The 22,824-nt window shown below is 30.8% G+C and overlaps 1 protein-coding gene and 1 pseudogene across 1 annotated transcript in view; one reads left to right on the forward strand and one right to left on the reverse strand.

Moving 5' to 3' along the window:
* CCDC178 (coiled-coil domain containing 178) overlaps nt 1-22,824 on the reverse strand; it is a 310,727-nt gene that overhangs the window by 238,469 nt on the left and 49,434 nt on the right. Inside the window, exons 11-13 of the mRNA XM_036229026.1 lie at nt 19,500-19,653; nt 6,518-6,613; nt 6,226-6,362 (exon numbers count right to left, since the gene is read on the reverse strand). Of these exons, the coding sequence (XP_036084919.1) occupies nt 6,226-6,362; nt 6,518-6,613; nt 19,500-19,653 (387 nt within the window). The remainder of the gene's footprint in view (nt 1-6,225; nt 6,363-6,517; nt 6,614-19,499; nt 19,654-22,824) is intronic.
* On the forward strand, nt 9,303-9,421 carry LOC118610477 (annotated as a pseudogene).

Below are 22,824 nucleotides of genomic sequence, written 5' to 3' on the forward strand. Positions count from 1 at the left end.
TCATTCTCATTGCCTTTTTTTTTTTTTTTTTTTTTGGTATGAACATATTACACTTTATTTATCCCTTCTAAACTTCGTGTTCATTTAAGCCTTTTCCAGTTTGTGGCTATTAAAATGATGCTACTGTGAACATTCTTCTAAGTGATTTTGATGAATGTGTGTATGATTTACTATTGGATATATACCTAGGAGTGGAATGTACTTAACTCATTATTAGTATGTAGTGCAAAAATATTTTCTACAAAATTGCACTTCCACTAGCAGTATGTGGGAGTTCCAGTTGCTCTACTTTCCTAGGCAACACTTAAGATGTCAATAGTTTTTGCATGTTAGGCATTCTGATGGATGTGTAGTGGTTTTCATTGTTGTTTTACTTTACAATCCCTGAGAAAATCAAGTACCTTTTCATGATTATTATTAATTTGGAATACTCCTTTGTACACTGGCTGTTCAAATCTTTTGCCCCTTTTGTTGAATTATTTGCTTTTAATTTCTTTTAAATCATTTTATGTTATTATTTTATGTAGTTATATTCATTTTATGCTCATTATCCTATTTATATTTATTATTGTATTCAATGTTAATTTAATGGTGTGTTGATTTCTCTCTTCAGATATAGGTCTTACATATATTTTTATCAGTCTGAGTTTTGCCTTTTCAGTGACTTAATGTCTTTATTCATCATTTGTTAAAAAAAAAAAATTACAATAGTGTTTATTTCCCTGTTTAAGAAAGTTTTGCCTTGCCCATATCTAGTAAGATATTTTCCTATGTTTTTTTGTTAGGCTTTTTATTGTTTTGACTTTCACATTTACAACTATACTCCACAAATTTATATTTGTATGTAGTGATAGTAGAGGTATTTATTATTTTTACATAGCTGTTAAAAGAACACTAATTCTTCACTGTACCATAGTGGCTTATTTGTCATAAATCAAATAAATATATTTGTATGAATTTAAATCTGGACCCTATATTCAGTTCCATTGGTCGATTTTATCTATCCTTATAACAACATTACATCATTTTACATACTGAGCTTTATTATAATTTTTGAAAAATGGTAAGTTTTCAAGATTATTTCTTCTTTAATCTTGTCTGAATATTTTTGCTTCTTTGATTTTCCATATACATTTAGAAACATCTTTTCACATACACACACATGCATATGAACACAAAATATGCTAAAAATTTGTTTGAGATTGCATAAATATCTTCACAATATTGGGTGTTCCCATCTATGACTAAGATATGTGCCCTCCATTGATTTGTATCTTCTTTAATTTGTCTCAATAATATTTTGTAGTATACTGTGTAGAGTTATCATACATTTACTTTCTAGATTAAGTCACTGGATTTCATGTTTTAAAATTGTATTGTAAGAGATATTGTTTAATTTTTTATTTCTGACTATTGCTATTAGTATCTAATCACGTTTCAGTTATTTAGCTATCTATACTTTGGCCAGTACTACAGAATTTAATAATTATATAAGCTTTTTCATGTTTAAATATATCATAGAGCAGTTTATCACCATGAATCATCATTTTAAAATTATTTTGGTGAGCTTTACAGGATAATCATTTTATTAACTTATAAAATAATATTACATTAGGTGTTTAATTATAATCACAATAAAAATTATAATTTAGTTAGAATTTGACTTTTTCTCATTATTCAATCACATTCAAAAGTTTGATATGCCCCTATATTTACTCATTTTAAACAAATATTTCTTCAAGACTTGCTACAAAGCTACAGAAATCAAGACAGTGGAATATTAGTAAAAGAATAGATAAATAGATCAATGAGGCAGAATAGAAAGCCCAGAAAGAAATGCAAAGAAAAACAGCCAAATGATATTTGCCTAAGAGGCAAAAGCAGCAGAGTGGAGCAGCGATTATCTTTTCAACAAATGGTGCTGGAAACAACTGGACATCCACATGCAAAAAAAAAAGAAAGAAAGAAAGAAAGAAAGAAAGAAAGAAAGAAAGAAAGAAAGAAAGAAAGAAAGAAAGAAAGAAAGAAAGAAAAAGGAAAAAGGTACGCTAGACACAAACTTTACATCTTTTATAAAAATAACTCAAAACAGATCATAGACACAAATATAAAATGTGAAATTAAACACAAAATTATAAAGTTCCTAGAAGATAACATAGGCAAAAACGTAGATGACCTTGGATATGATGATGACTATTTATTTAGACACAAAAGCAAAGGTACAATCCATGAAAGAAATGATTGATAAGGGAGCTTCATTAAAATAAAAACCTTTTGCTCTGTGAAAGCTGATGTCAAGAGAAGAAGACAAGCCACTAACTGGAAGAAAATATTTGCAAAAGACACATCTGATAAAGGGATGTTATCCAAATTATATAAAGAACTCTGAAAATGCAACAGTAAGAAAACAACCTGATTAAAAAATGATCAAAGACCTAAACCAACACCTTACCAAAGAATATATACAAAGGTAAATAAGCATATAAAAAGATGCTCCACATCACATATCATTAGGGAAATGCAAATTACAACAAAATATCATGACATACCTACTACAATAGGCAAAATCCTGAACACAGACAATATCAAATTATTGTCAAAGATGTAGATCAACAGATACTCTCATTCTTGTTGGTAGGAATGCAAAATGGTACAGCCACTTTGGAATATAGTTTGGTGGTTTCTTACAAAACTAAACATATTATTCTTGTATGACCCAGCAATCATGTTCCTTGGTATTTACTCAAATGAGTTGAAGACTTTTGTCCACATAAAAACCTATATCCGGTTGTTTACAGAGGCTTTATTTATAATAGCTCAAACTCAGAAGCCACTGAGATGCCCTTCAATGGGAGAATGAGTAAATAAACTATGGTATATCAAGATATGGAATATTATTCAGCACTACAAAGAAATGAGCTACCAAACCATGAAAAGACATGAAAGAACCTTGAATGCATACTAGTAAATGAGAGAAGCCAATCAGAAAAGGCTACATACTAAATGATTCCAACTACATGACTATGGTGACATTAAAAATGTTAGTGGTTGCCAGAGTTTGGAAAGAGAATGGGGGAATGAATAGACACAGCACAGAGGATTTTTATGGCAGTGAAAATGCTCCATGACAGCATTATCATGAATACATATCATCACACATTTGTCCAAACCCACAGAACGTACGACACCAATAGAATGTACAGAGTTTACTAATGTAAACTATGGACTTTGGGTGATTATGATGGGTCAGTGTAGGTTCATCAATTGTAATAAATGTGCCACTCTGGTGAGGGATATTAATGACAAGGAGACTATGCATGTGTGTGGGTAGAGAGTTCATGGGAAATCTGTGTACATGTCCTTCAATTGAAAAAACAAAGTTTTAATAAAACCCATTATTTTTTATACCTTAAATATATATAAATTTTTACTTTTCAAATATACTTCAACAAACTGGGAACATATTCTTTAAATAAAATTTTAATTTTAATAAATTTCAATCACATTTGGTGTTTACTTCATAAGTTTCCTATTTCATATTTATGATTTTTGTTGAATTTAGATTTCATTCTCTAATGAATGAGATTTTTCCCCCTATATTTTCTAAGTAGATATTTATGACTTTCGTAACCAAAAAAGCTCTTTTTTTAGTGGATAAGTCTACAAAGGCCGTTAATTATATTTCTTATTTCATCCCTTATGTTGGGGAAACTTTATATCATACAGACATATAGCTTAGTGTTATAATTTATCCCATAAAATTGCCATTTCATAAAAATTCTAATTTCTAAGAAGCAAAGTGATAAACATGAAAACAATTGCTTGCCTATTTGAAGTACTTCTTTATTTGGCATCTAAATTCTATCTCCATATACATCTTTCCTCAATTTCAGACCCATAAATCAAAGTGATTTCTACACACTTACACTGAAGTCATGCCATACAAAATTCCAAATAAAACATATCAACATTTTTCTTTCAACCTTTTTTCCCCCTCCACACATTTCTTATTTAATATCTGGCACCACTCTCAAATCAAGAATTCAAACTTTAATTCATCCAGTTACCACAAAAGTGATGTCTTCAAAAGAGAAATCTAAGAATAAACTCAAAATGGATTAAAGACTTAAATCTAAGACCCAAAACCATAAAACTCCTAGAAGAAAATATAGGCAGTAAATTGTCTGACATTGCTCTTAGTAATAGTTTTTTCTGATATATTTCCTCAAGCAATGGAAAAGAAAAAAATAAACAAATGGGAATATATCAAACTATAAAGGTTTTACACAGCAAAGGAAACCATTAGCAAAATGAAAAGACAACCTACTGAATGGGAGCAGATATTTGCCTATGATACATCTGATAAGCAATTAATATCTAAAATTTATAAAGACCTCATTCAACTCAACACCAAAAAAAAAAAATCCAATTAAAAAATGGGCAGAGGATCTGAATAAACATTTCTCTAAAGAGGATATATGGATGGCCAAATGACCTAAAAAATTCTCAACATCACTAATCATCAAAAAATGCAAATTAAAACCACAATAAGATATCACCTCATACCTGTCAGAATGTCTATCATCAATAAATCAACAGACAAGTGTTAGCGAGGATGTGGAGAAAAGGGAACCCTTGTGCACTGTTACAAACTGGTGCAGCTCCTATAGAAAATAGTATGGTGGTTCCTCAAAATATTAAAAGTAGAATTACCTTATGGCACAGCAATTCCACTTCTGGGTATTTATCTGAAAAATTCTAAAACACCAATTTGAAAAGATATATGCGCCCCTTTGTTCATTCACAGCAGCACTATTTACAAAAGCCAAGATATGGAAACAACCTAAGTGTCCATCAACAGATGACTAGATAAAGAAGTAGCACATATATACAATGGAATATATTGCTCAGCCATAAAGAATAGTGAAATCCTACCTACCATTTGTGACAATATGAATAGACCTAGAAGGTATTAATTACGCTAAGTGAAATAAGTCAGACTGAGAAAGACAAATACCATGTGATCTCACTTATATGTGAAATCTGAAGAACAAAATAAATAAACAAACCAAACAGAAACAGACTCATAGATAACAGAAAACAAACCGATAGTTGTTAGGTAAAAGGGGAGTTGAGGGGACTGAGTGAAAAAGGTGAAGGGATTAAGAAATACAAATTGGTTGTCACAAAATAGTCACGGGGATGTAAAGTACAGCATAGAGAATATACTCAATGACATTTTAACGGCTTTGTATAGCACTGGGTAGGTACTGAACTAATCAGGGGGATCTCTTTGTAGATTATATAAATATTCAACAGCTATGTTGCACACCTGAAACTAATATAAAATATTGAATGTCAACTATAATTAAAAAAATAAAAGATAAAAAGAAGTTAAAAATGAATAAAATTTAAAAGTATATGCATATATATATTAAATATTTGCATATATTAAATAAATAATGGCACATTAAAAACATGAGAAATCTAAAATTTTTTAAAAAAGGAATCTAAGATATATGAATAAATTTTAAAAAGAGAGAAATTTGACCATACAGCTTTAGTGGATTTCCATAGTCTTCAGCAAAGTCCAAATCCTTTAAAATGAAACATTATCTGACACTTAGTTCCCTACCTTCAATGTTTGTCTCTGCCTGCCAGCATGCCACATAAAAACACATACACACAGGCACACAAATCAGGTTAAGCATTTGTGCAAAGCTCCAGCCATACAGCCAAAAATGCAGCTCTGTGAATTTACCACAATTTTACCTGTGCTTTAAGAGAATTGCAATTGTAATGTTAGGTCTACTATTGCCAGTTGTGCTAGCTGTGGGACTTTTGGAAAGCTATTTTTCCTTTCTTCCTAAGTTCTTTATTCCTTCCTTAGAAGCGCACAAAATTTTTTTCGAAAAAGTGGAATTCAATAGAGGATATATAAATATTCTGCCTCTTTAGTAATCAAAGCAATGGAGTTTGAAACAATATTGAGAATAGTGATACAAGTGAGTTTAAAACTCCTTATAAGTTTTTCATAATTTTAATTTTTCTAAAGAGATTCAGAATGATTTAACAGCAATATCTGAAAATGAAATAAACAAATTCAAAGCTAACAATAAACACAAACACCACCATATCACTCGAGGAACACAAAATGAAGAGGTTTAATATATTTAACATATAAAGTATGCTACATAAGAATAAAAATTATTTTTGCAGAATTACCTGTCATTGATTAAATTTGATATGGTTTCAATATCCATCGCAATTCTTTTATTTTCTTCCATCAACTGAGTATATGCTTCTGAAATGGCTGAAAAATCTTTTCCAATATTAGAAAGCTCAGTATCCCATATTTTTTTCTTTAGGAAAAGAATAAAATAATCATTTATACATGTTTATGCATTTCAAAAATAAAATATATATATAAAATAATAAAAATTACTTTAGTTGCATGAGTTAATATTTGGGAATAGAGAATGGAACTCTAGTGGGAAGCAGGGGAAAGTCAACTTACTTTAGCATAAAAATCATTAAATGCTTCCAAATATTCATTTTCATAACTTTTTTGCTTGTAGGCTAGTTGATCATAAACTTTTTTCAAGTCAGCTAGCTAAGAAAAAATATACAGAATTTAAATGGATTGTGGAGAACTACATTATTTTGTAAAGTAAGAAATAGATTACATTTCATTTTACGCAGCTACTGTAAGTTAATAAATATTGATTAAAATAGTATAAAATAACACCTGATAGGCATTTTTCACCCATGAAAATTGTTTTGATTCCAAATAAAATATAGCATATTAAGTCTAAGAGTACTCTAGTAAATAACTGATCAAAATGAAATAAAATGCATTACGTTGTAAATGATAAAAATTAGAAAATTTAAATCCTAATTTATCACATCAACAAATTAAATGAGGAAATAGCATGAATATGGCCAACACTTCACAAAATAGCAATTTTATATATTCACTGCCTAGTTTCCATAATTTTTAAACTAGTACAAGGAAAAACTACCAATATAATATAAAGAACCAACAGAAATTATCAAAATAAATCATAAACTGCTAAAGGTATGCCCACTGAACTCAAGAATGAGAACATAATCTTTTCTAAACACTATTATTAATCATATTTTGTGAAAGCTAGCTAAATGCAATTAGATAATAAAACCAGATGTTACTATTATAATATCAAATATGAAAAGGTAATAATCTTCAAATTTAGATTGTATCATCTAATATTTAGGAAAACAAAAGATTCTATCTAAAACTACAATAAATGATTTTGGTAAAATAGTTCTATATAAGCATGTGGGAAATAACAGCTCTTAATATGCTGAAAATAGTGACAATACTTAAAAATTTGTCATAAAATATAAAATATTTGAAAATAAATTCAATAGTAAAGAACTTATATAAAGCAAACACAAACTCTTATTTAAAAGTTTAAATCAAGACCAACATAAAAGAATAATATGTCATGCAAAGGTATGTCAGTTATCCCAAAATTAATATAAAGTATAATAATAAAGTATTCTCTTTCAAATTGAATGAAATAAAGTTAGTATAGAAGAAAAGATAAATGGCAGTACCTAAGAGGTAGATGGAAAATAAGAATAATGTTGGAAATTTGCTACCAGATATTAAAACATCTTGTAATACCATTATAATAAAACAGCGTTTATTTTTGGCATTGTAATAAAAATCAGAGGGAAAAACTAGAGCCCTGAAATAGATTTGAATTAATATTTTTGAAAGTGGTATTGGAATTTGGTGAGATGAATCATTTATTTTAATGGGACTGAAATAATGTAGAATTTCTTTTTGAAAAAAAGAAAGTGGTTTCTTAACTTCACCTCTAACTCACATTATAACAAAAGTAAATTTTGGATGAATAAAAGTCTAAAAGCAAACACAATACAAATTATTAAAATAATCAATATGAGTTTATTTGTATAAACTTGGGCTAAAGAAGAATGTCATCTTACCCAGTAAACCAAGAAGATCCAATGGCCTGTTTGACAGCATATTTTAAACAAGATTGAAGGAATAGTAAGACTATTAAAAAGGTGAAATAAAGCCTTAAATTCCAAGATACAGTCTTAGTGAAAGGCATCAGTGAAAACAGCAGAACATGAATATCTGCAAGCTCTCCTCCATAAAGATAATGAGAAAACTGGCTTAAAAAAATATCAAAATTAGCTTTCTCAGAACTCTGGAGATTAACTGAAGGCTTGTAGCAATTTGATTGTTAAAATAAAGCCTAATTTTATTAAGAAGTATGAACTTTGTAGTGTTTAAACTTATCCTAATCCCTCTCTCTTTTGGTCCATGGCAGCCCTGAAGAAAAACATCCCACATTTATTGAAAATACCAGCGGTCGGGATACCACCAGAAGTTGTAGAACAGAACTGGAATGCCTTTCCAGTCTCATTCTATCAGAATTATCATTATTTGACCTGTCTTGCTTTTTTTGGAAGACTCCACTTGCAAGGATGTCTATATTTGACTTAACACAGAGCACATCCAGTACAAAATATCTCCCCTCAAAGGTTTTCTCCCAAACTATGATTATTAAAAAAAAACAAAAACAAAAACAGGTAATTGATTAGTTTTGTTGCCATCTTTGTGGGTAACAATTAGGAGAAACAATAGACTAACCAACGAACTTAAAAACAAAAGCTTTTGAAGAGAATGATGTGTCTATAGTGGCTCTGAAACTTCCAACATATTCCTGGGAAACTAGAAGGCTACAAATGCACAGAGATGTGTGAGAGCCCAGGGCTGTTCATATGCTCTGATAATACTAGAGGCGCTCTTTAAGTCCTCAACTCTGTTTGATCTTGAGATTCTATAAAAGCAAAAAGCGAAAACTAAGGCAGAGTTAACAACTACCTGGACGCGTATTGAGGACGTGCCTTAACAAGCATACAAAGCCTCTTAGCAAAGCCAGGGAGATTTATTGTTTCCAGATTTTTAAGGATCATTGTCCAATCATTAAGAGACCACTAAAATAACTGAGAAGAGACTTCAGTGGTTATATGTGACAAAAACAGATTTTATAGAACTTATTCACAAAGGTCACTAAAAAAGTAACAACTCCAACAAAGAGAAACAGAGACAAACCCCGTGGAGGAATGAGAATCTTATTTACAGTGTTACCACAGATTACATAGTTACTGTGGTAATTATGTAACCTGTAATAAGATTACATAATTATCACAGTATATTATGTAAAATCTCCAGTTTTCAAAAAAATATTGTGTAACATGCATGCATAAAAACAAGAAAGATGGTCTACGGCCATGCCACCCTGAACAAACCCAATCCCTACTGATCTCTGAAACTAAGCAGGGTCAGGCCTGGTTAGTACTTGGATGAGAGACCACCTAGGAAGACCAGGTACTGTAGGCATAAAAAGTAAAAAATAAGGGATTATAAAATGACAAGGTCCTTGCAATCTGTGAGGTCAACCAAGGGTTGCCTCTCCTTAAAAACAAAAAACAAACAAACAAACAAAAAACAAGATAGAGCATATAAAAGAAAAAGGCACTCAATAGAAACTATCCCAGCAGAAGCTTAGATATTGAATTTATTAGTCCAATCAGCTATTTTAAATATATGCATAAAGCTAAAGGTAAATGTCTAAGAAACTAAAAGGAAAGCATGAAGATGATGTTTCACCAAATAGAAAATATCAACAAAGATACAGCAAGAGAGAAGTAACATTTCTCACACAAAAGATCTTCATAAGATTAATACCTGTTTTATCATCCATAACCATGTGGCCAAAAGGTATATGCTAACATATTCGAAGTAGAGCAAAAAAGGAACCAAGAATCCCATATCAAGCAAAACTATCATTTAAGAATGAATACGATATTAGGATATCGCCATATAATCAAAAACAGAAAATTTGTCACTAGCAGGTCTGACCTATAAGAAATATGAAAGGGAGTTCTGCAGGCTTAAAGAAAGAACACTGGAAAGTAACTTGAATAAAGAAGAAATAGAGAGAATCAGTAAACGTAACTACATAGACATAAAAATTGGTATAAATCCATTATTTTGTAATGCTTTTTTTCTTACCTGATTTAAAAGACAATGACATAAAGTAGTAATTACAAATTTGTTGATAGCCACATATGTATGAGAATGTAATTTGTACAATAAGAGTACAAGCAAATGCGGAACGGTAAGACATTCTAGAGGAACAAAGATCTTGTATACTAATGAAATCAAGTTAGTATTAATCCAAAATACAGTCTTTTATAAATTATGGTATTATTTGTAATCCCAGGGACACTACTAAGAAAATTATTTTAAAATATATAGTAAAATAAATGACAAGGCAATTGAAATGGTGCTCTAAGAAATATATCTATTTAATGCAACAAAGGTAGCAATGGAGTAATAGAGAAAATATGAATTTGTGAGACAGAGGAAACATACAGTAAAATGGCAGACATAAATCTAACCTTATCAATAATTACATTAACATGTAAATGCAGTACTTCAATCAAGCTATAGAGATTGACAAAATACATTTTTTATAAAAAAATAACCTTGTCATATATTGTCTACTAGAGACACATTTTAGGTTTAGAAATAAATATGTTGAAAGTAAAAGGTTGGAAAAGAAACACCATGAAAACAGTAGCCAAGGAGAGCTAGAGTGGCTATATTAATATCTGATAAAAAAAATTTTCTGAATAAAAATTAAGTCAATTAATCAAGAAGACATAGCAATAACAAATAAATATACACCAAAAACAAAGCCTCAAAATACATAAAGCAACAAACTGGCAGTATTCAAGAGAAAAATAATAAAGATTAGAGTGGAAATAAATGAATTCTAGGGGGCAAAGAGAGAGAGAAAGAGGCTAGAATCAATAAAACCAAAAGTTGTTTCTTTGAAAAGGCCAAGAAATTTGAGAAAACTATAGATACTCTGGACAAAAAAAAAGTCTCAAATTACTAAAATCATAAATTAAAGGAGACATTTCTCTTAACCATACAGAAATAAAAATGATTATAATGGAATACTACAAAACATCCATGCCAACAAATTATAGATAAACAAGATAAAATGGGCAAATTCCTAAGAAGGCATAAATTATCAAAACTGACTCAAAACTGACTCAAAATCTGAATACATCTATAACAAGAAAAGAGATTAACAATCGAAAAACTTCCCACAAAGATGTCAGGACCAGATTGCTTCACTGGTGAATTGTACTAAATGTTAAAAAGATGAATTAATTAATATAAGTCCTTTACAAACTCTTAAAAGAACATTAAACAAAATGAGAGTGAAAAGTAAAAAGAAATAGAATAAATGTAAACAAGGACAAAATTATTAACTATAATAGCATATATTATTGAAGATTCATATTAGCATTTTAGAAGTTGGAAAACTAGAATTATTAAATTTGAGAGCCATCTCAACTTTTAAATCAATTTCTAAAATTTGAATATCTCATATAAAAAGTGAAAAAGACATATACATTAGAAATAAGAGATATACAAAAGTATAAGAGAGCATTCTATACCATGTTATGAGAATATATTTGAAAATCTTAATCAGTTTGGATTATTTCTAGGGCTGTTAAAAAATATGAATTAACTCAAGAGCAAACATATAGCCTGATAAGACTAATCATGTGATGAAATAAAATAACTGTCCATGAAAATTAAAACCATAATTCAAATAATTTTAAAAACACCAGAGTTATATTTTCACCAGTGTTAGATCAAACTTTCAAAAAGAACTTATTTAAGTTTATATTAATTCTTTGAGTGATAATAAAGAAATGAAAGCTTCACAATCCATTGATAAGAACATCTATGAAATATAACACAAATTAAGAACACTGGAATACAGACTAACTTATAGCTGCAAAATCTTCAATAATATACTTGCAAATAAAACTCTGCAGTAATTAAAAGAACAATAAACTGTAAACAAACAGAATTCATCCCAAGAATTTAAAAACAGTGTAATATTAATATATCATTTCAACAGGTCAAATGAGAAACTCTTTAAAATCACCTTCACAGATGCTCACAAAGCATTTTGTTTAAGCTAACATCTATTCTTGATAAGTAATTTATATAGCCTGAATATTTTTTTTTAATTTTATCAGGTTATGAGCATGTATTTGAAATCACCATTTAGGTAACATTAAGCACTTCTTTAAAATAAGAATGAAATAAAGAAAGCCAATTTAATAGATGCTATTTCATATTTTATGCATAGGCAACCAAAAGTATACAAATAATAGATTGAAACTTTGTGATGAAAAAATTAGCAATATGTATTTTGATATTTGTTATCACATTACATCCATATGACACATGATTATTGTATAATGAAACAATGTCAAAAAATTGCACTGTAATTTGGTTCTAGATTTGTATCCATGACATAATCACTCAGTCTCTACAGATTGATTTCCTATTTGGTAAATTGAGAGTATTAGTCATAATTATTGATTTATCTATTTTAAAGAATTAAATTGTTTAATCTGAAATAATGAGTTAAAATATGAATTAAAATGCATAGTTTGATTAGGTGTTTTGTGGTATTTAGATTTATACTGTATGGTATATAGACCAATAAGTTAGTAACAAATAATAAATTTATATTAGTAAAAACAACATCCAAAAAGTAAGAAAACATCAGCATATATACAAAAAGAAATTCACTTATTTACAACCTTTATCTGTAAACTGATTAAAAAATAATAATTTTGTGTGACTGTCATTGTTCAATAAAATATGAAAATCATGAAGGATTTCTAAATCTTAAAAGTTATTTTTATTATCTTTTCAAATGCCTGGATAAAATGGGAATTTGTAGAAAATCTTTATTTTTATATTTAAAAAGAATTTGATCTTGACAATATTTTTAAAGTACTTAACCAATTTCAAATGTTTTCTGGTTAACAAAAAGCATTGTTTATAGAAACGAGAGAGGAAAAATGTGTATGCACAGATACAATGACAACATGAATTAGAGAAAAGCACGTTAATGAGTAAGTCTCTAAATTGGATGCACAAATGCCTTGAAATTTTAAAAAACTGGTTAGATTTTATGTGCAATTAGGCAGCACAAATCTTTCAATTGCATACCAAAAAATAATGCATGAAATGATGCACACCATTGCTTTTAACTGAGTGTTTGACATGCACTCTAAAAATCTAGTTTAACAGCTTTTACAATAAGCAAAATGCAGAAAAAAAACAAATATAGCTAAACTTAATCATGGTCTCATCTTCCCGAGAAAGTATGGTAGTTCCCAAATAACTTCTAAAATTAAAAACTATTGTAATTTTATAAATATTCACAATATCTCATCAAAAATAACATTTTGTTGTGAAGGGCTAGACTTGTCATTTTAGAGGTGATTAAAGAAATAAAAAAAGTGATTGTAATTTTAGAAGAAATTTCCCCTCATTCAGAATACTTTGTTGTGATATTTTTATAGATGATAAATTTCAGCATGATTAAGAAACTGGAGTCATAACTATTTGAAAATACTATATAATATTTTTAAAAATTTTATTAGTTGTGCTATACTTTCTTGATGCTTATAGCAGTCCCTGGAAAGAAATTGTATGTAGAAAAGCTATATATATATTCTTTCAAATCATTGAGGAACGGTCTCCTTTTTCTACTCTACCTCATCAAGTTCTTTCTAGGCTCAGAAGGTAAAGTGTTTTGCCTCCATTTATTCTTCTTTCCGCCCTCCCTTATTCCCTCCCTTCACCTCCCTTCTTTCCTTCCTTTTTCTTTCATTTATTCATTGGTTAACTCAGTCATTCTACAAGCCTAATCGGCTTTTTTAAGTACCTAATACAACATTTTACTGAGTGCCTAAATTGGGATGGGCATACAAGTTATGCAAAGAAACAAATCACCATTCATCTCCTGCTTTTAGAGACCTTATAGTCTAAAAAGAAGTAGAAAAGTGATCATTGATTTCAATAGACTATACTGAGTATCAGTACAGTAGGAACCACAGAATGCCATTAGAGTTCAAAGCAGAAAGATGGTTTCAGCAAGGATTTCTCTCCTTTCAAGTTGAAGTTTAAAATGAGAGAATGCAGGGAGGAAAAAAAATGTCGCAGATTAATAGAGGCTCTGTTCATCCCTCTGGTAACCAAATCAAAGTTGTGATGGAATAAGGAGCAGCAGCAAGGAAAAATCGCTTGGGATCTAGATGAACAAGCCATACAACTAGGGAGTAATCCAAGAAATCACCCTGCAATGGCAGAAGGTAGGACAGGGCCAAGGACATGGGGCTGCCAGGTCTCCAGCAGCTGACTGAGAAGGAGGCTGTGGCAGCAGCAGAAGCCTCTTAAAGGGGCCATGTCCACGAGCAGATTTTCCCCACCTGTGCTGATTCAGTTGTGCACAGGGGACACCAGGGATTTATAAGGAGACATTGTTAGAGTGAGGGTCTAGGCGAGACTTGCTCTATACAGAAATGCTGGCAGTATTCATTATTCTCATTTGAACCTTACGCCATACGAGCACTAAGGACACAGTGCCACCATAGCCATGAAGTCATCAAACTGGATAACAGAAGTTGGTTGCTCTGCCCAGAGGATTCCCTGAAACCCCGCCTCCCCCAACTCATGGCCCCACCCAAGCCACATCCATGTGTATCCTCAGCGAGTCAGGTGCTCCTTGCTTAGCAGCACCTAGACTCACACTGGAGGCAGCTGGTCTGTTTCTGGTGTGGCCTTTTGAGGCAGCTATAAGCACAGCATCTGTGGATCATTTGCTGAATCTTAATAGGTGACCCCAGAGGTGCAGAGGCTTGGGCTAAATTTGGCCTGAAGCTGAATCCCTCTCAGGGCTGCGCCACAGAACGCCTACTTCACAAATCCACACTAGTGAGACCAGGAGACTTAGGAGGTTTGCTTAGTACACAGAAACAGACATGGAAAGGCAGTCAAAATGGGAAGACAAAGAAGCAGAAACCATATGAGAGAACAGAATAGAGATCCGGATATAATAGAGTCAAGTAATCTATCAGATGTAGAGTTCTAAACACTGGATATAAAGATGCTGAATAAACTTTTGGGAAGCATAGATAAAATCAACAAAGATAAAAAACATAAAAATGGAAATGGAAATTATAAAAGGGAACCAGTCTAAAATGCGGAAACACATGATCTGAGATGAGAAGAAGTATATTAAATGAAATAAAGAAATAAAGTGAATAAAAAAAAGGATCAAATGCCCTATCTAGAGGATGGGAAAGCCAAGGACACCCAATCAGAATGGCAAGAGACAAAATTCCAAGACTGTTAAAATAATTTAAGGAGCATATGGAACACTATTAAGGGTCCAAATGTCCATCTGATTGGCATAACTGAAGAAAATCAAGATGTTGAGCAGCTGTTTGAAGGAATAATGATGAAAAAGTTCCCTAACCTGGTGAAGGAAATGGACATAAAACCCCAGGAAGCCCAAAGAATTCCAAAAATCAGGGATCCAAAGAGGCCCACACCAAGATACATCATAATTAAAATGCCAAAGTTTCAATACAAAGAAAGAATATTAAAAGCAGCAAGAGAAAAACAGATAGTCAGGGGAGGGAGGGAGCATTTGGTGGGATCGTTTTACGAACTATATAGATGTCTAACCATGCACTGTATACTTGAAAGCCCATAAGACTAGCAGCTGATTTCTCAAAGGAAACTATGCAGGACAAAAGGGCTTGGGAAAAAATATTCAACAAGATGAAGACCCAGGATCTACAAACAAGAATAATTTATCCAGCAAAGCTATCATTAAGGACATATAAAGAGTTTCCTACATAAAAATAAGCTAAAGGAATTTATCACCATCAAGCCAGTATTACAGGAAATGCTGGAGGGATTTCTTTAAGAAGAAAAAGCATGTATCGAAAACTCAAATAAAGAATGGTAACAACTACATTCTTATCAATAAGTACTTTAAATGAAAAAGAATTAAGTGCTCCGACGAAAAGATAGGGTGGCTGAAAGGATAAGAAAACAAGTCTCCTACGTATGAAATGGAAGGGGATGGAAAAAGATATTGTTGTGATGGACCTAGAAGGTATTTAAGTCAGACAAAGAAAGATAAACACTATATGATTTCACTTATGTGCGGAATCTAAGGAATAAAAAGAACAAATAATCAAAAACAGACTCACAAGTATAGTGGACAATTTGGTGATGGACAGAGGGTAGGGGATTTGTGGGGCTGGGAGAATGGGGTGAAGGGTTAAAGAAGTACAAATTAGTAGCTGATGGATGGTCACAGGGATGGGAATCACAACATAGGGAATACAGTTAGCATTAATAGGTTGGCTAGGTGGAGGGTCAGGGGAGGGAGGGAGCATTTGGTGGGATCGTTTTACGAACTCTATAGATGTCTAACCAATGTACTGTATACTTGAAATTAAGTAAAATAAGTGATTTTTTTTTTTTTAAATGAGAGGATGCACCCAGACAATGGTAGGACTGAGAGGATGAGCAGAGTTGAACACTGATGTTAAAATCAGAGGAAATAGTGTTTATGAAAAGCTGGAAGAAAACATGTGCACATCATACATTCTGGTGTCTTGCAGTTTTTCCAGGAAGCTAGAGACTAAATCAAAGTAGTAAGAAAGAGCTGGAAAGAGAAAGAAGGGCTAATTACAGAGGGATTTGTATTACTATCTATTTAAAATTAGGTTCTTCCAACTCTTTGATCCCATCTCATCCTCTCAGTCACGTCAGTCCAGTGTGTTTTAGGTTTATGTTTTCAGCCTTGCCTATTTCTGGATTCTTCTACATTGCCCATGCAGTGGTGTAAGTCACTCTCATGTTAATTCAGGTGCGTATTCTCAAGATGGCATGAATGAGAACAAAATAAAGACATCTTCTGAGAATCTCAAATCTAGCTCATTAAAGAAGTTTGTAAAAGATATACTTTAGTAACAACAAAATGCTAATTAGAAATATGATAAAAAAGAAAGTGTGTGCAAAATGTTAAACTAAGAATATAATCATTTATTGCATAAATTAATAAGAAATTATCTAACATAGGAATTATTAAATATGATAGGCAGAACACTGTGGAAAATAGAACATATTTCAGTTAAGTATCTTAAGGTCCTTAAACCATTCAGGAAGAAGTTAAAGATGTTGATTATGCTTCACATCCATTAAGTGAAATATGCAATCCAAAAATTTTAATAATTTGTAGCTTAAAATGCATAAATAAAATGTCATATGAAACTCAATTCTAAACATTCCTAACTTAGTTTCATCTAAAAGCATGGCTTCAAATTATATAACAAAAATACAGACAGAAAAATAGTAAAGAAACCTTCTATCATACTGAGATATTTTAATACAGCTCATATATATATATGTCTAAAAATAAATCAGAAATATAAAAATTTAAATAACATGATAAGCACAATTCATAAAGTAGAATTGCATACCACTATCCAAGAAAACATTTTTACCAAATAAAGTATTTATGCAAATTAACCATATAGTAGGACACAAATTAAGCCTTAACAGATTATACATAATATCTACATAGGACCTTTAGGAACAAATCGGAATTACATTAAAAATCGATTTAAAAAATAAATTTAAAATTCAGTGTAGATATAAGTGTTAATTTGTCCAAGACTAATCACAGGCTGACTTTGCAGAGAGCATTTGCCTTCTACAAAGTTCCAAAGAAATTAAGGCCTCGTTTAGAAAAACTACCCAAATAAATGGATAGGTAGATCATGTTTATGTTTAGTGATCCCCATTGTAAAGATGTCATTTCTGTATTACTTAATCCATGAATAAATGTGATTCTAATCACAACTCCAATTTTATTGGAGTTTCATAACTCCAATAAAATTTCTAAAGGAAATGAACATAATAACACTGAAATTTATATAAAAGGGCAAAAAAAGGGGGAATAACCCAAAAATCATAAGGAAATACAAAATTGAGGGATTCACCATAATAGATAATCAAAACTCATTATAGAAGTTTAGTAATGTAGACATGAAGTACTGAGGTAAAGACAGTTAAGGATACCAAGTGAATTAAAAATAGAATGGAAGAAGGAAACCACACAAATATGGAAGCCTCATATTGACAGAGGTGGCATCAAATATTAATACATAAATAAATACAATAAATTATATTGCAACAACTTTTTTGACGTATAAGAAAAAAGATTGGAACCTCACTTCATACATTACCCATAAACTTCATATTGATTATTTTTCACATATAACAAGCAAAATATGCATTCCTAAAATTCAAGAATTTATTATTTCCAAACTTATAAATAAAAGAAATGATAAAAACTCTTCAATTTAAAATATTTTAAACAGTTTCATCTAAAAACATAGTGTGAATATGAAAAGTAAAATTTCAAATCATATGGAACAAAATATCAGAGAATGTTTTTTGACTTCAAGGTAGGAAAATTTCTAAAGCAAATTCAAAAAACTACAAAGTTCAAAGGAAATTATTTATAACTTTGACTAAATGAATATTGAAGTTTATTCATTAGAAGTTATCACAAAGAGATGAAAGAAGGCTAGGTGAAATATTTTTAACATATGTAAATTTAAAATATTTAATTTCCATAATATACAACAAATTCTTTCAAACCAATAAAAAATAAACACTCGACATGTAGGGAAAAATCATGAGTAGGTTTTACACAGAAAAGGACATACAAATGACCTCCTAAAAGCCATTAAAATATACTCAGCTCACAAATAATTATGGATTAATTTTTGAAAATAACAAGATACAATTAAAGAGTCTATAATAGAAAGTGAAAAAAACCCCACGTAGTTTTAACTGTACATAGGATACAAATTAATAAAAGAGTGTGTTTACTATTGCCTTTTAAAATACTATCATTTCTTTTTACCATTTCATAATTTCCTTTTATACTATTTCTTTTTACTCTAGTGAATGAGATGTGGCAGAAGAGGAAGATAGGAAAGATGAGTCACAAAGGAAGGTCAAAGTGGTACCAAGAGTAACAGTAACCTACCATTTCTGGTTTAAAGATGAAAGGAACCATCTGCTAGGGGTTGCAAGCAACCTCTAAAAACAGAATGTTCTGAGGCTGACTGTCACCAAGGAACAAGGATCTCAATTCTAAAATTACTGTATCTTGCTGAAATTGAATGAGCTTAAAAGCAGATTCATCCTGGAGGCCCCAGGAAAAAATGACACCTTGATTTCAGTCTTGAAAGACCTGGAGCAGAAGAATCAGCTGAGCCATGACCCAGAGTAACTTTGAGATAATAAATAGATGCTGTTTTAATGCTGCAAAAATTTTAGTAATTTCCTATGCAGCTACAGAAAACCAATATAGGGAGAAAATTGGTTAAGTGCTTTTTAATTATTGATAGAGAATAAGTTTTAATAGCCATGGTTCAAAACTAAAACCAGGTGTTTTTTTTTTTAATTTTTAAACATGAAAACTCACCACTTTTGATAAAGCAGATAATTCATCTTTTGATGTCTTTGTTTCCTTCAATGCTTCAGTCACTGCCTCTTCATTCTCCTCAATAGTAACATTAACATTTTTTATTAATTTATTGTAGTAGTTACATAGATTGTTAATGTTTTCTATCTCTTTCCTTAAAGAAAAAAACACAGTTGACTTTACCCACATTGAAAGAAAAATTATATTTAAAATTAGGTATATTTAGCTTCTGACAATGTAAATCAATGAAATTTATATATTCCTAAAAGCTGTCCCATCCCAAAGCAACTCCTGAAAACTGCCACTTAAGATATCAAGAAGTAAATATTGAGGAAAATATTCACCAGTAGTATTTATATTTCCAGTGTAAAGGAATTGAGAGAAAAGTGATTTGTAAATTATTTATAATAAATCACCTTTTGATTCAGAGGCTGGGGTAGCACAGGGATGGAAAAGCAAGAAGAAAAAAAAAGAGAGAGAGAGAGACAAGAAAAGACAATGTAGATGTTAAAAGACCATACAGTCTTAGAGACAAAAATGGAGGAAACTGCAGCTTAGTAAAGCAAGGCACTTGTTTAAAGAGAGGTAATTGCCAAGGAGTTCTTTGCTCCTATGTGCTCTTCCACAAAGAAGACCAGTGGTAACCTGTGAACCATACGATCCTTTTTCTTATTTGGTAGGTAGAAAACACATTCCAAACATAAAAGTTTCCTTAGATAAGGTTATTATGGTTTAATATGTGAAACATACACAATGGGAAAATGATAAATTATCATTTTCATAAAACATGGCAAGCAATACAGATAACCCCAACTTTTTAAAAAGATGTTATAAACAAAATAATAAACTAGGCGATTTATTTGAAACCCAAATGAGATAAAAGAGTAAATCACTTATAGTAATAAAATTCTACAAACCAATATGCAATAGAAAAAATACCCAATAGGCAAATGAGCAAACAAGAAAAGCATTCACAAGAAAATAAATGCCAATGGCCAATAAATGCATGGTGTGCTTACTGAATTCACCTCGGTTCTCATGCATGCACCCTGATTTTAGAGGTAGAGTCAAATGAAACTGAAAGACATAACTTTACTACATAAATGAAAAATTAAAGCAACAAATAAGTAGGCAAGACTATTATTCATTACACTTCCATGTTTGGAGAGTACAGGTCTCTGTACTAGAATTTTAGAAGCCAAGTAGATAATGAGAGGTAGGGAAGCTCAGCATGCAAAATATATAAGTTTGATTAAATTTGCTTCTTTTGAAATTAATTTTTCTTCTCTCAATGCTATTTATTTTCCCCAGTCCAGATAATAAACTATAGATTTTAAGTAAGCCATGGATAATTGCCCAAAGTTATAAAATGAGGCAGGTTAAGTGTTACTTTAGTTGTTTCTTATCCCTATTTCCTGAAGAAGTTGATATCATCAACTCCTCAGCCTTTTACGGATCTTTCGATGTGACAGTTTGCTACTAGGTTTGCCCTTAGTGGTAGTTTAGATTTCATCATTCTCGTATCTGCTAAATCAGAATAAATTTAGAAGAATAAAATAGGAAGAACCTCTACCCTGTTGTGAAGGGTTTCTACACAGTAAAGCAATCAAGACACCAAAGAATATATATTCATATGGAATTCAAGAACAGACAAAACTATGGTGGTAGAAGTCAGAATGGAGATTACCTCTTTGCAGGGTCAGTGATGTGGACTACGAGGAAAAAGAACAACTTCTAGTATGTCAGAAAATTTCTATATCTTAACTTGGGGCATGGTTATATGAGTGCATACATATTTTAAAAATCATTGATCTATAAACTAGATAGCACACATAATCATGTTTCTGTAGATGTGTTAATTCTCAACAAATTTAAAAAATAAAGAATAATTAAACATATCTTTCAAATTTTCTTTTCTAAATCATTTCTGACTTCTTTAATGCTTATAATAGAACTTTCGGAAAATATATTTAAATAAGAAAATCAACAAAGAAAAAGTTATATGGTGTAATAAATAATGATGACTATAGGAATAAATAAAAGGTGCCTTCATATTTATTTAAATATTAGTTATACAAACCACCAATTAATTTTTAGATTCAAAATTGAGAAAAACTTTTATAAAATGTTATAAGATAAAGATTGTTGTATTTATAATATGGGCTAAAATCTGTTTTGTGCCAGATAGAAGAATAAAATGCTGAATATATGTACAAATGCATATACACGAAGATGGAAAGATAAATGATTAAAAATAGAGAGAGAAAAACAATTGATCGCTTCGAGATAAGCAAAATAAGAAAGAGTATGGAAAACTGAGGGCATTATAGTCTCAAGTCTTCATTCATTCTGGTATCTACCTTCCTTTGCCATATAATTTTGTAGGGTTCTCTAACTCTGACTTTGAGCCTAGCCATTTAACTTGTCATTGTCACTTGGATTTTAGAAAATGGGATGTAAGTAGAGGCTTATGAAGTTCATGTGTGAATGTTTGCTTCCATGATAACATTTCTAATAGATTGAAGAAACATAGAATAATATAGCCAAATCTCCCCATTGTCTCAGCAAAGGATTTCCTACATGAGTAGCAAGCCAGAAAAATCTCACAATAATAATAAGTAAATAAAAATAAATTTATCTATTAAGAAAATGATCAGATTTACATAAAGGCAAAGAAATGCAACTTGAAAGAACTGACCTAAAATAAAACCAAACAAAAAGGCTTTAGAAATAAAATAAGATGTGCCAGTGAAATTCTAATCAGAAGGAATCTTTAAAAATATCAACGGCAAACAAAAGCATATTTCGAGGAAAGAAATATTGAAGGGATTAAAATAACATATGTGTATATACATGAATATATATATGAAAATCCACTATAAAGATAGAAAACCTTTGAACCCATATGCACTCAATGTAGCCTAGAAATATATGTATAATGAATATTGACAGCATAAAAATAAATTGGCTAGCATTTTAAAATAGTTATGTTAGAAAAGATAGATCAAGCAGACCAAAATAAGCAAAGCACTCCTATCGTACTCCTGGTTGTTATCAGGTTGATTCCTAAGAGTTGTTGGACTGTTAACTTGTTATATGAACTTCTTCATAGAGCATCTCAAAGTACAGCATCTTAATTTTCATCAGAATAAATAAGCAAGAGGGCAAAAAAGAGAGTGCTAGCAAAGCAAAAGTCAGTTTTTTACAATCTAATCATAAAAGTGATAATCTATTAATTTTTCTTTATTCATCAGAAACAACTCACTGGGTCTGGTCAGTAACATTCAAGAGTAAAGTAATAACTACAGTAAAATTTTCCGTAAAT

This window comes from Rousettus aegyptiacus, unplaced genomic scaffold (genome assembly GCF_014176215.1).
Source record: "Rousettus aegyptiacus isolate mRouAeg1 unplaced genomic scaffold, mRouAeg1.p scaffold_m13_p_12, whole genome shotgun sequence".
NCBI lineage: Eukaryota > Metazoa > Chordata > Mammalia > Chiroptera > Pteropodidae > Rousettus > Rousettus aegyptiacus.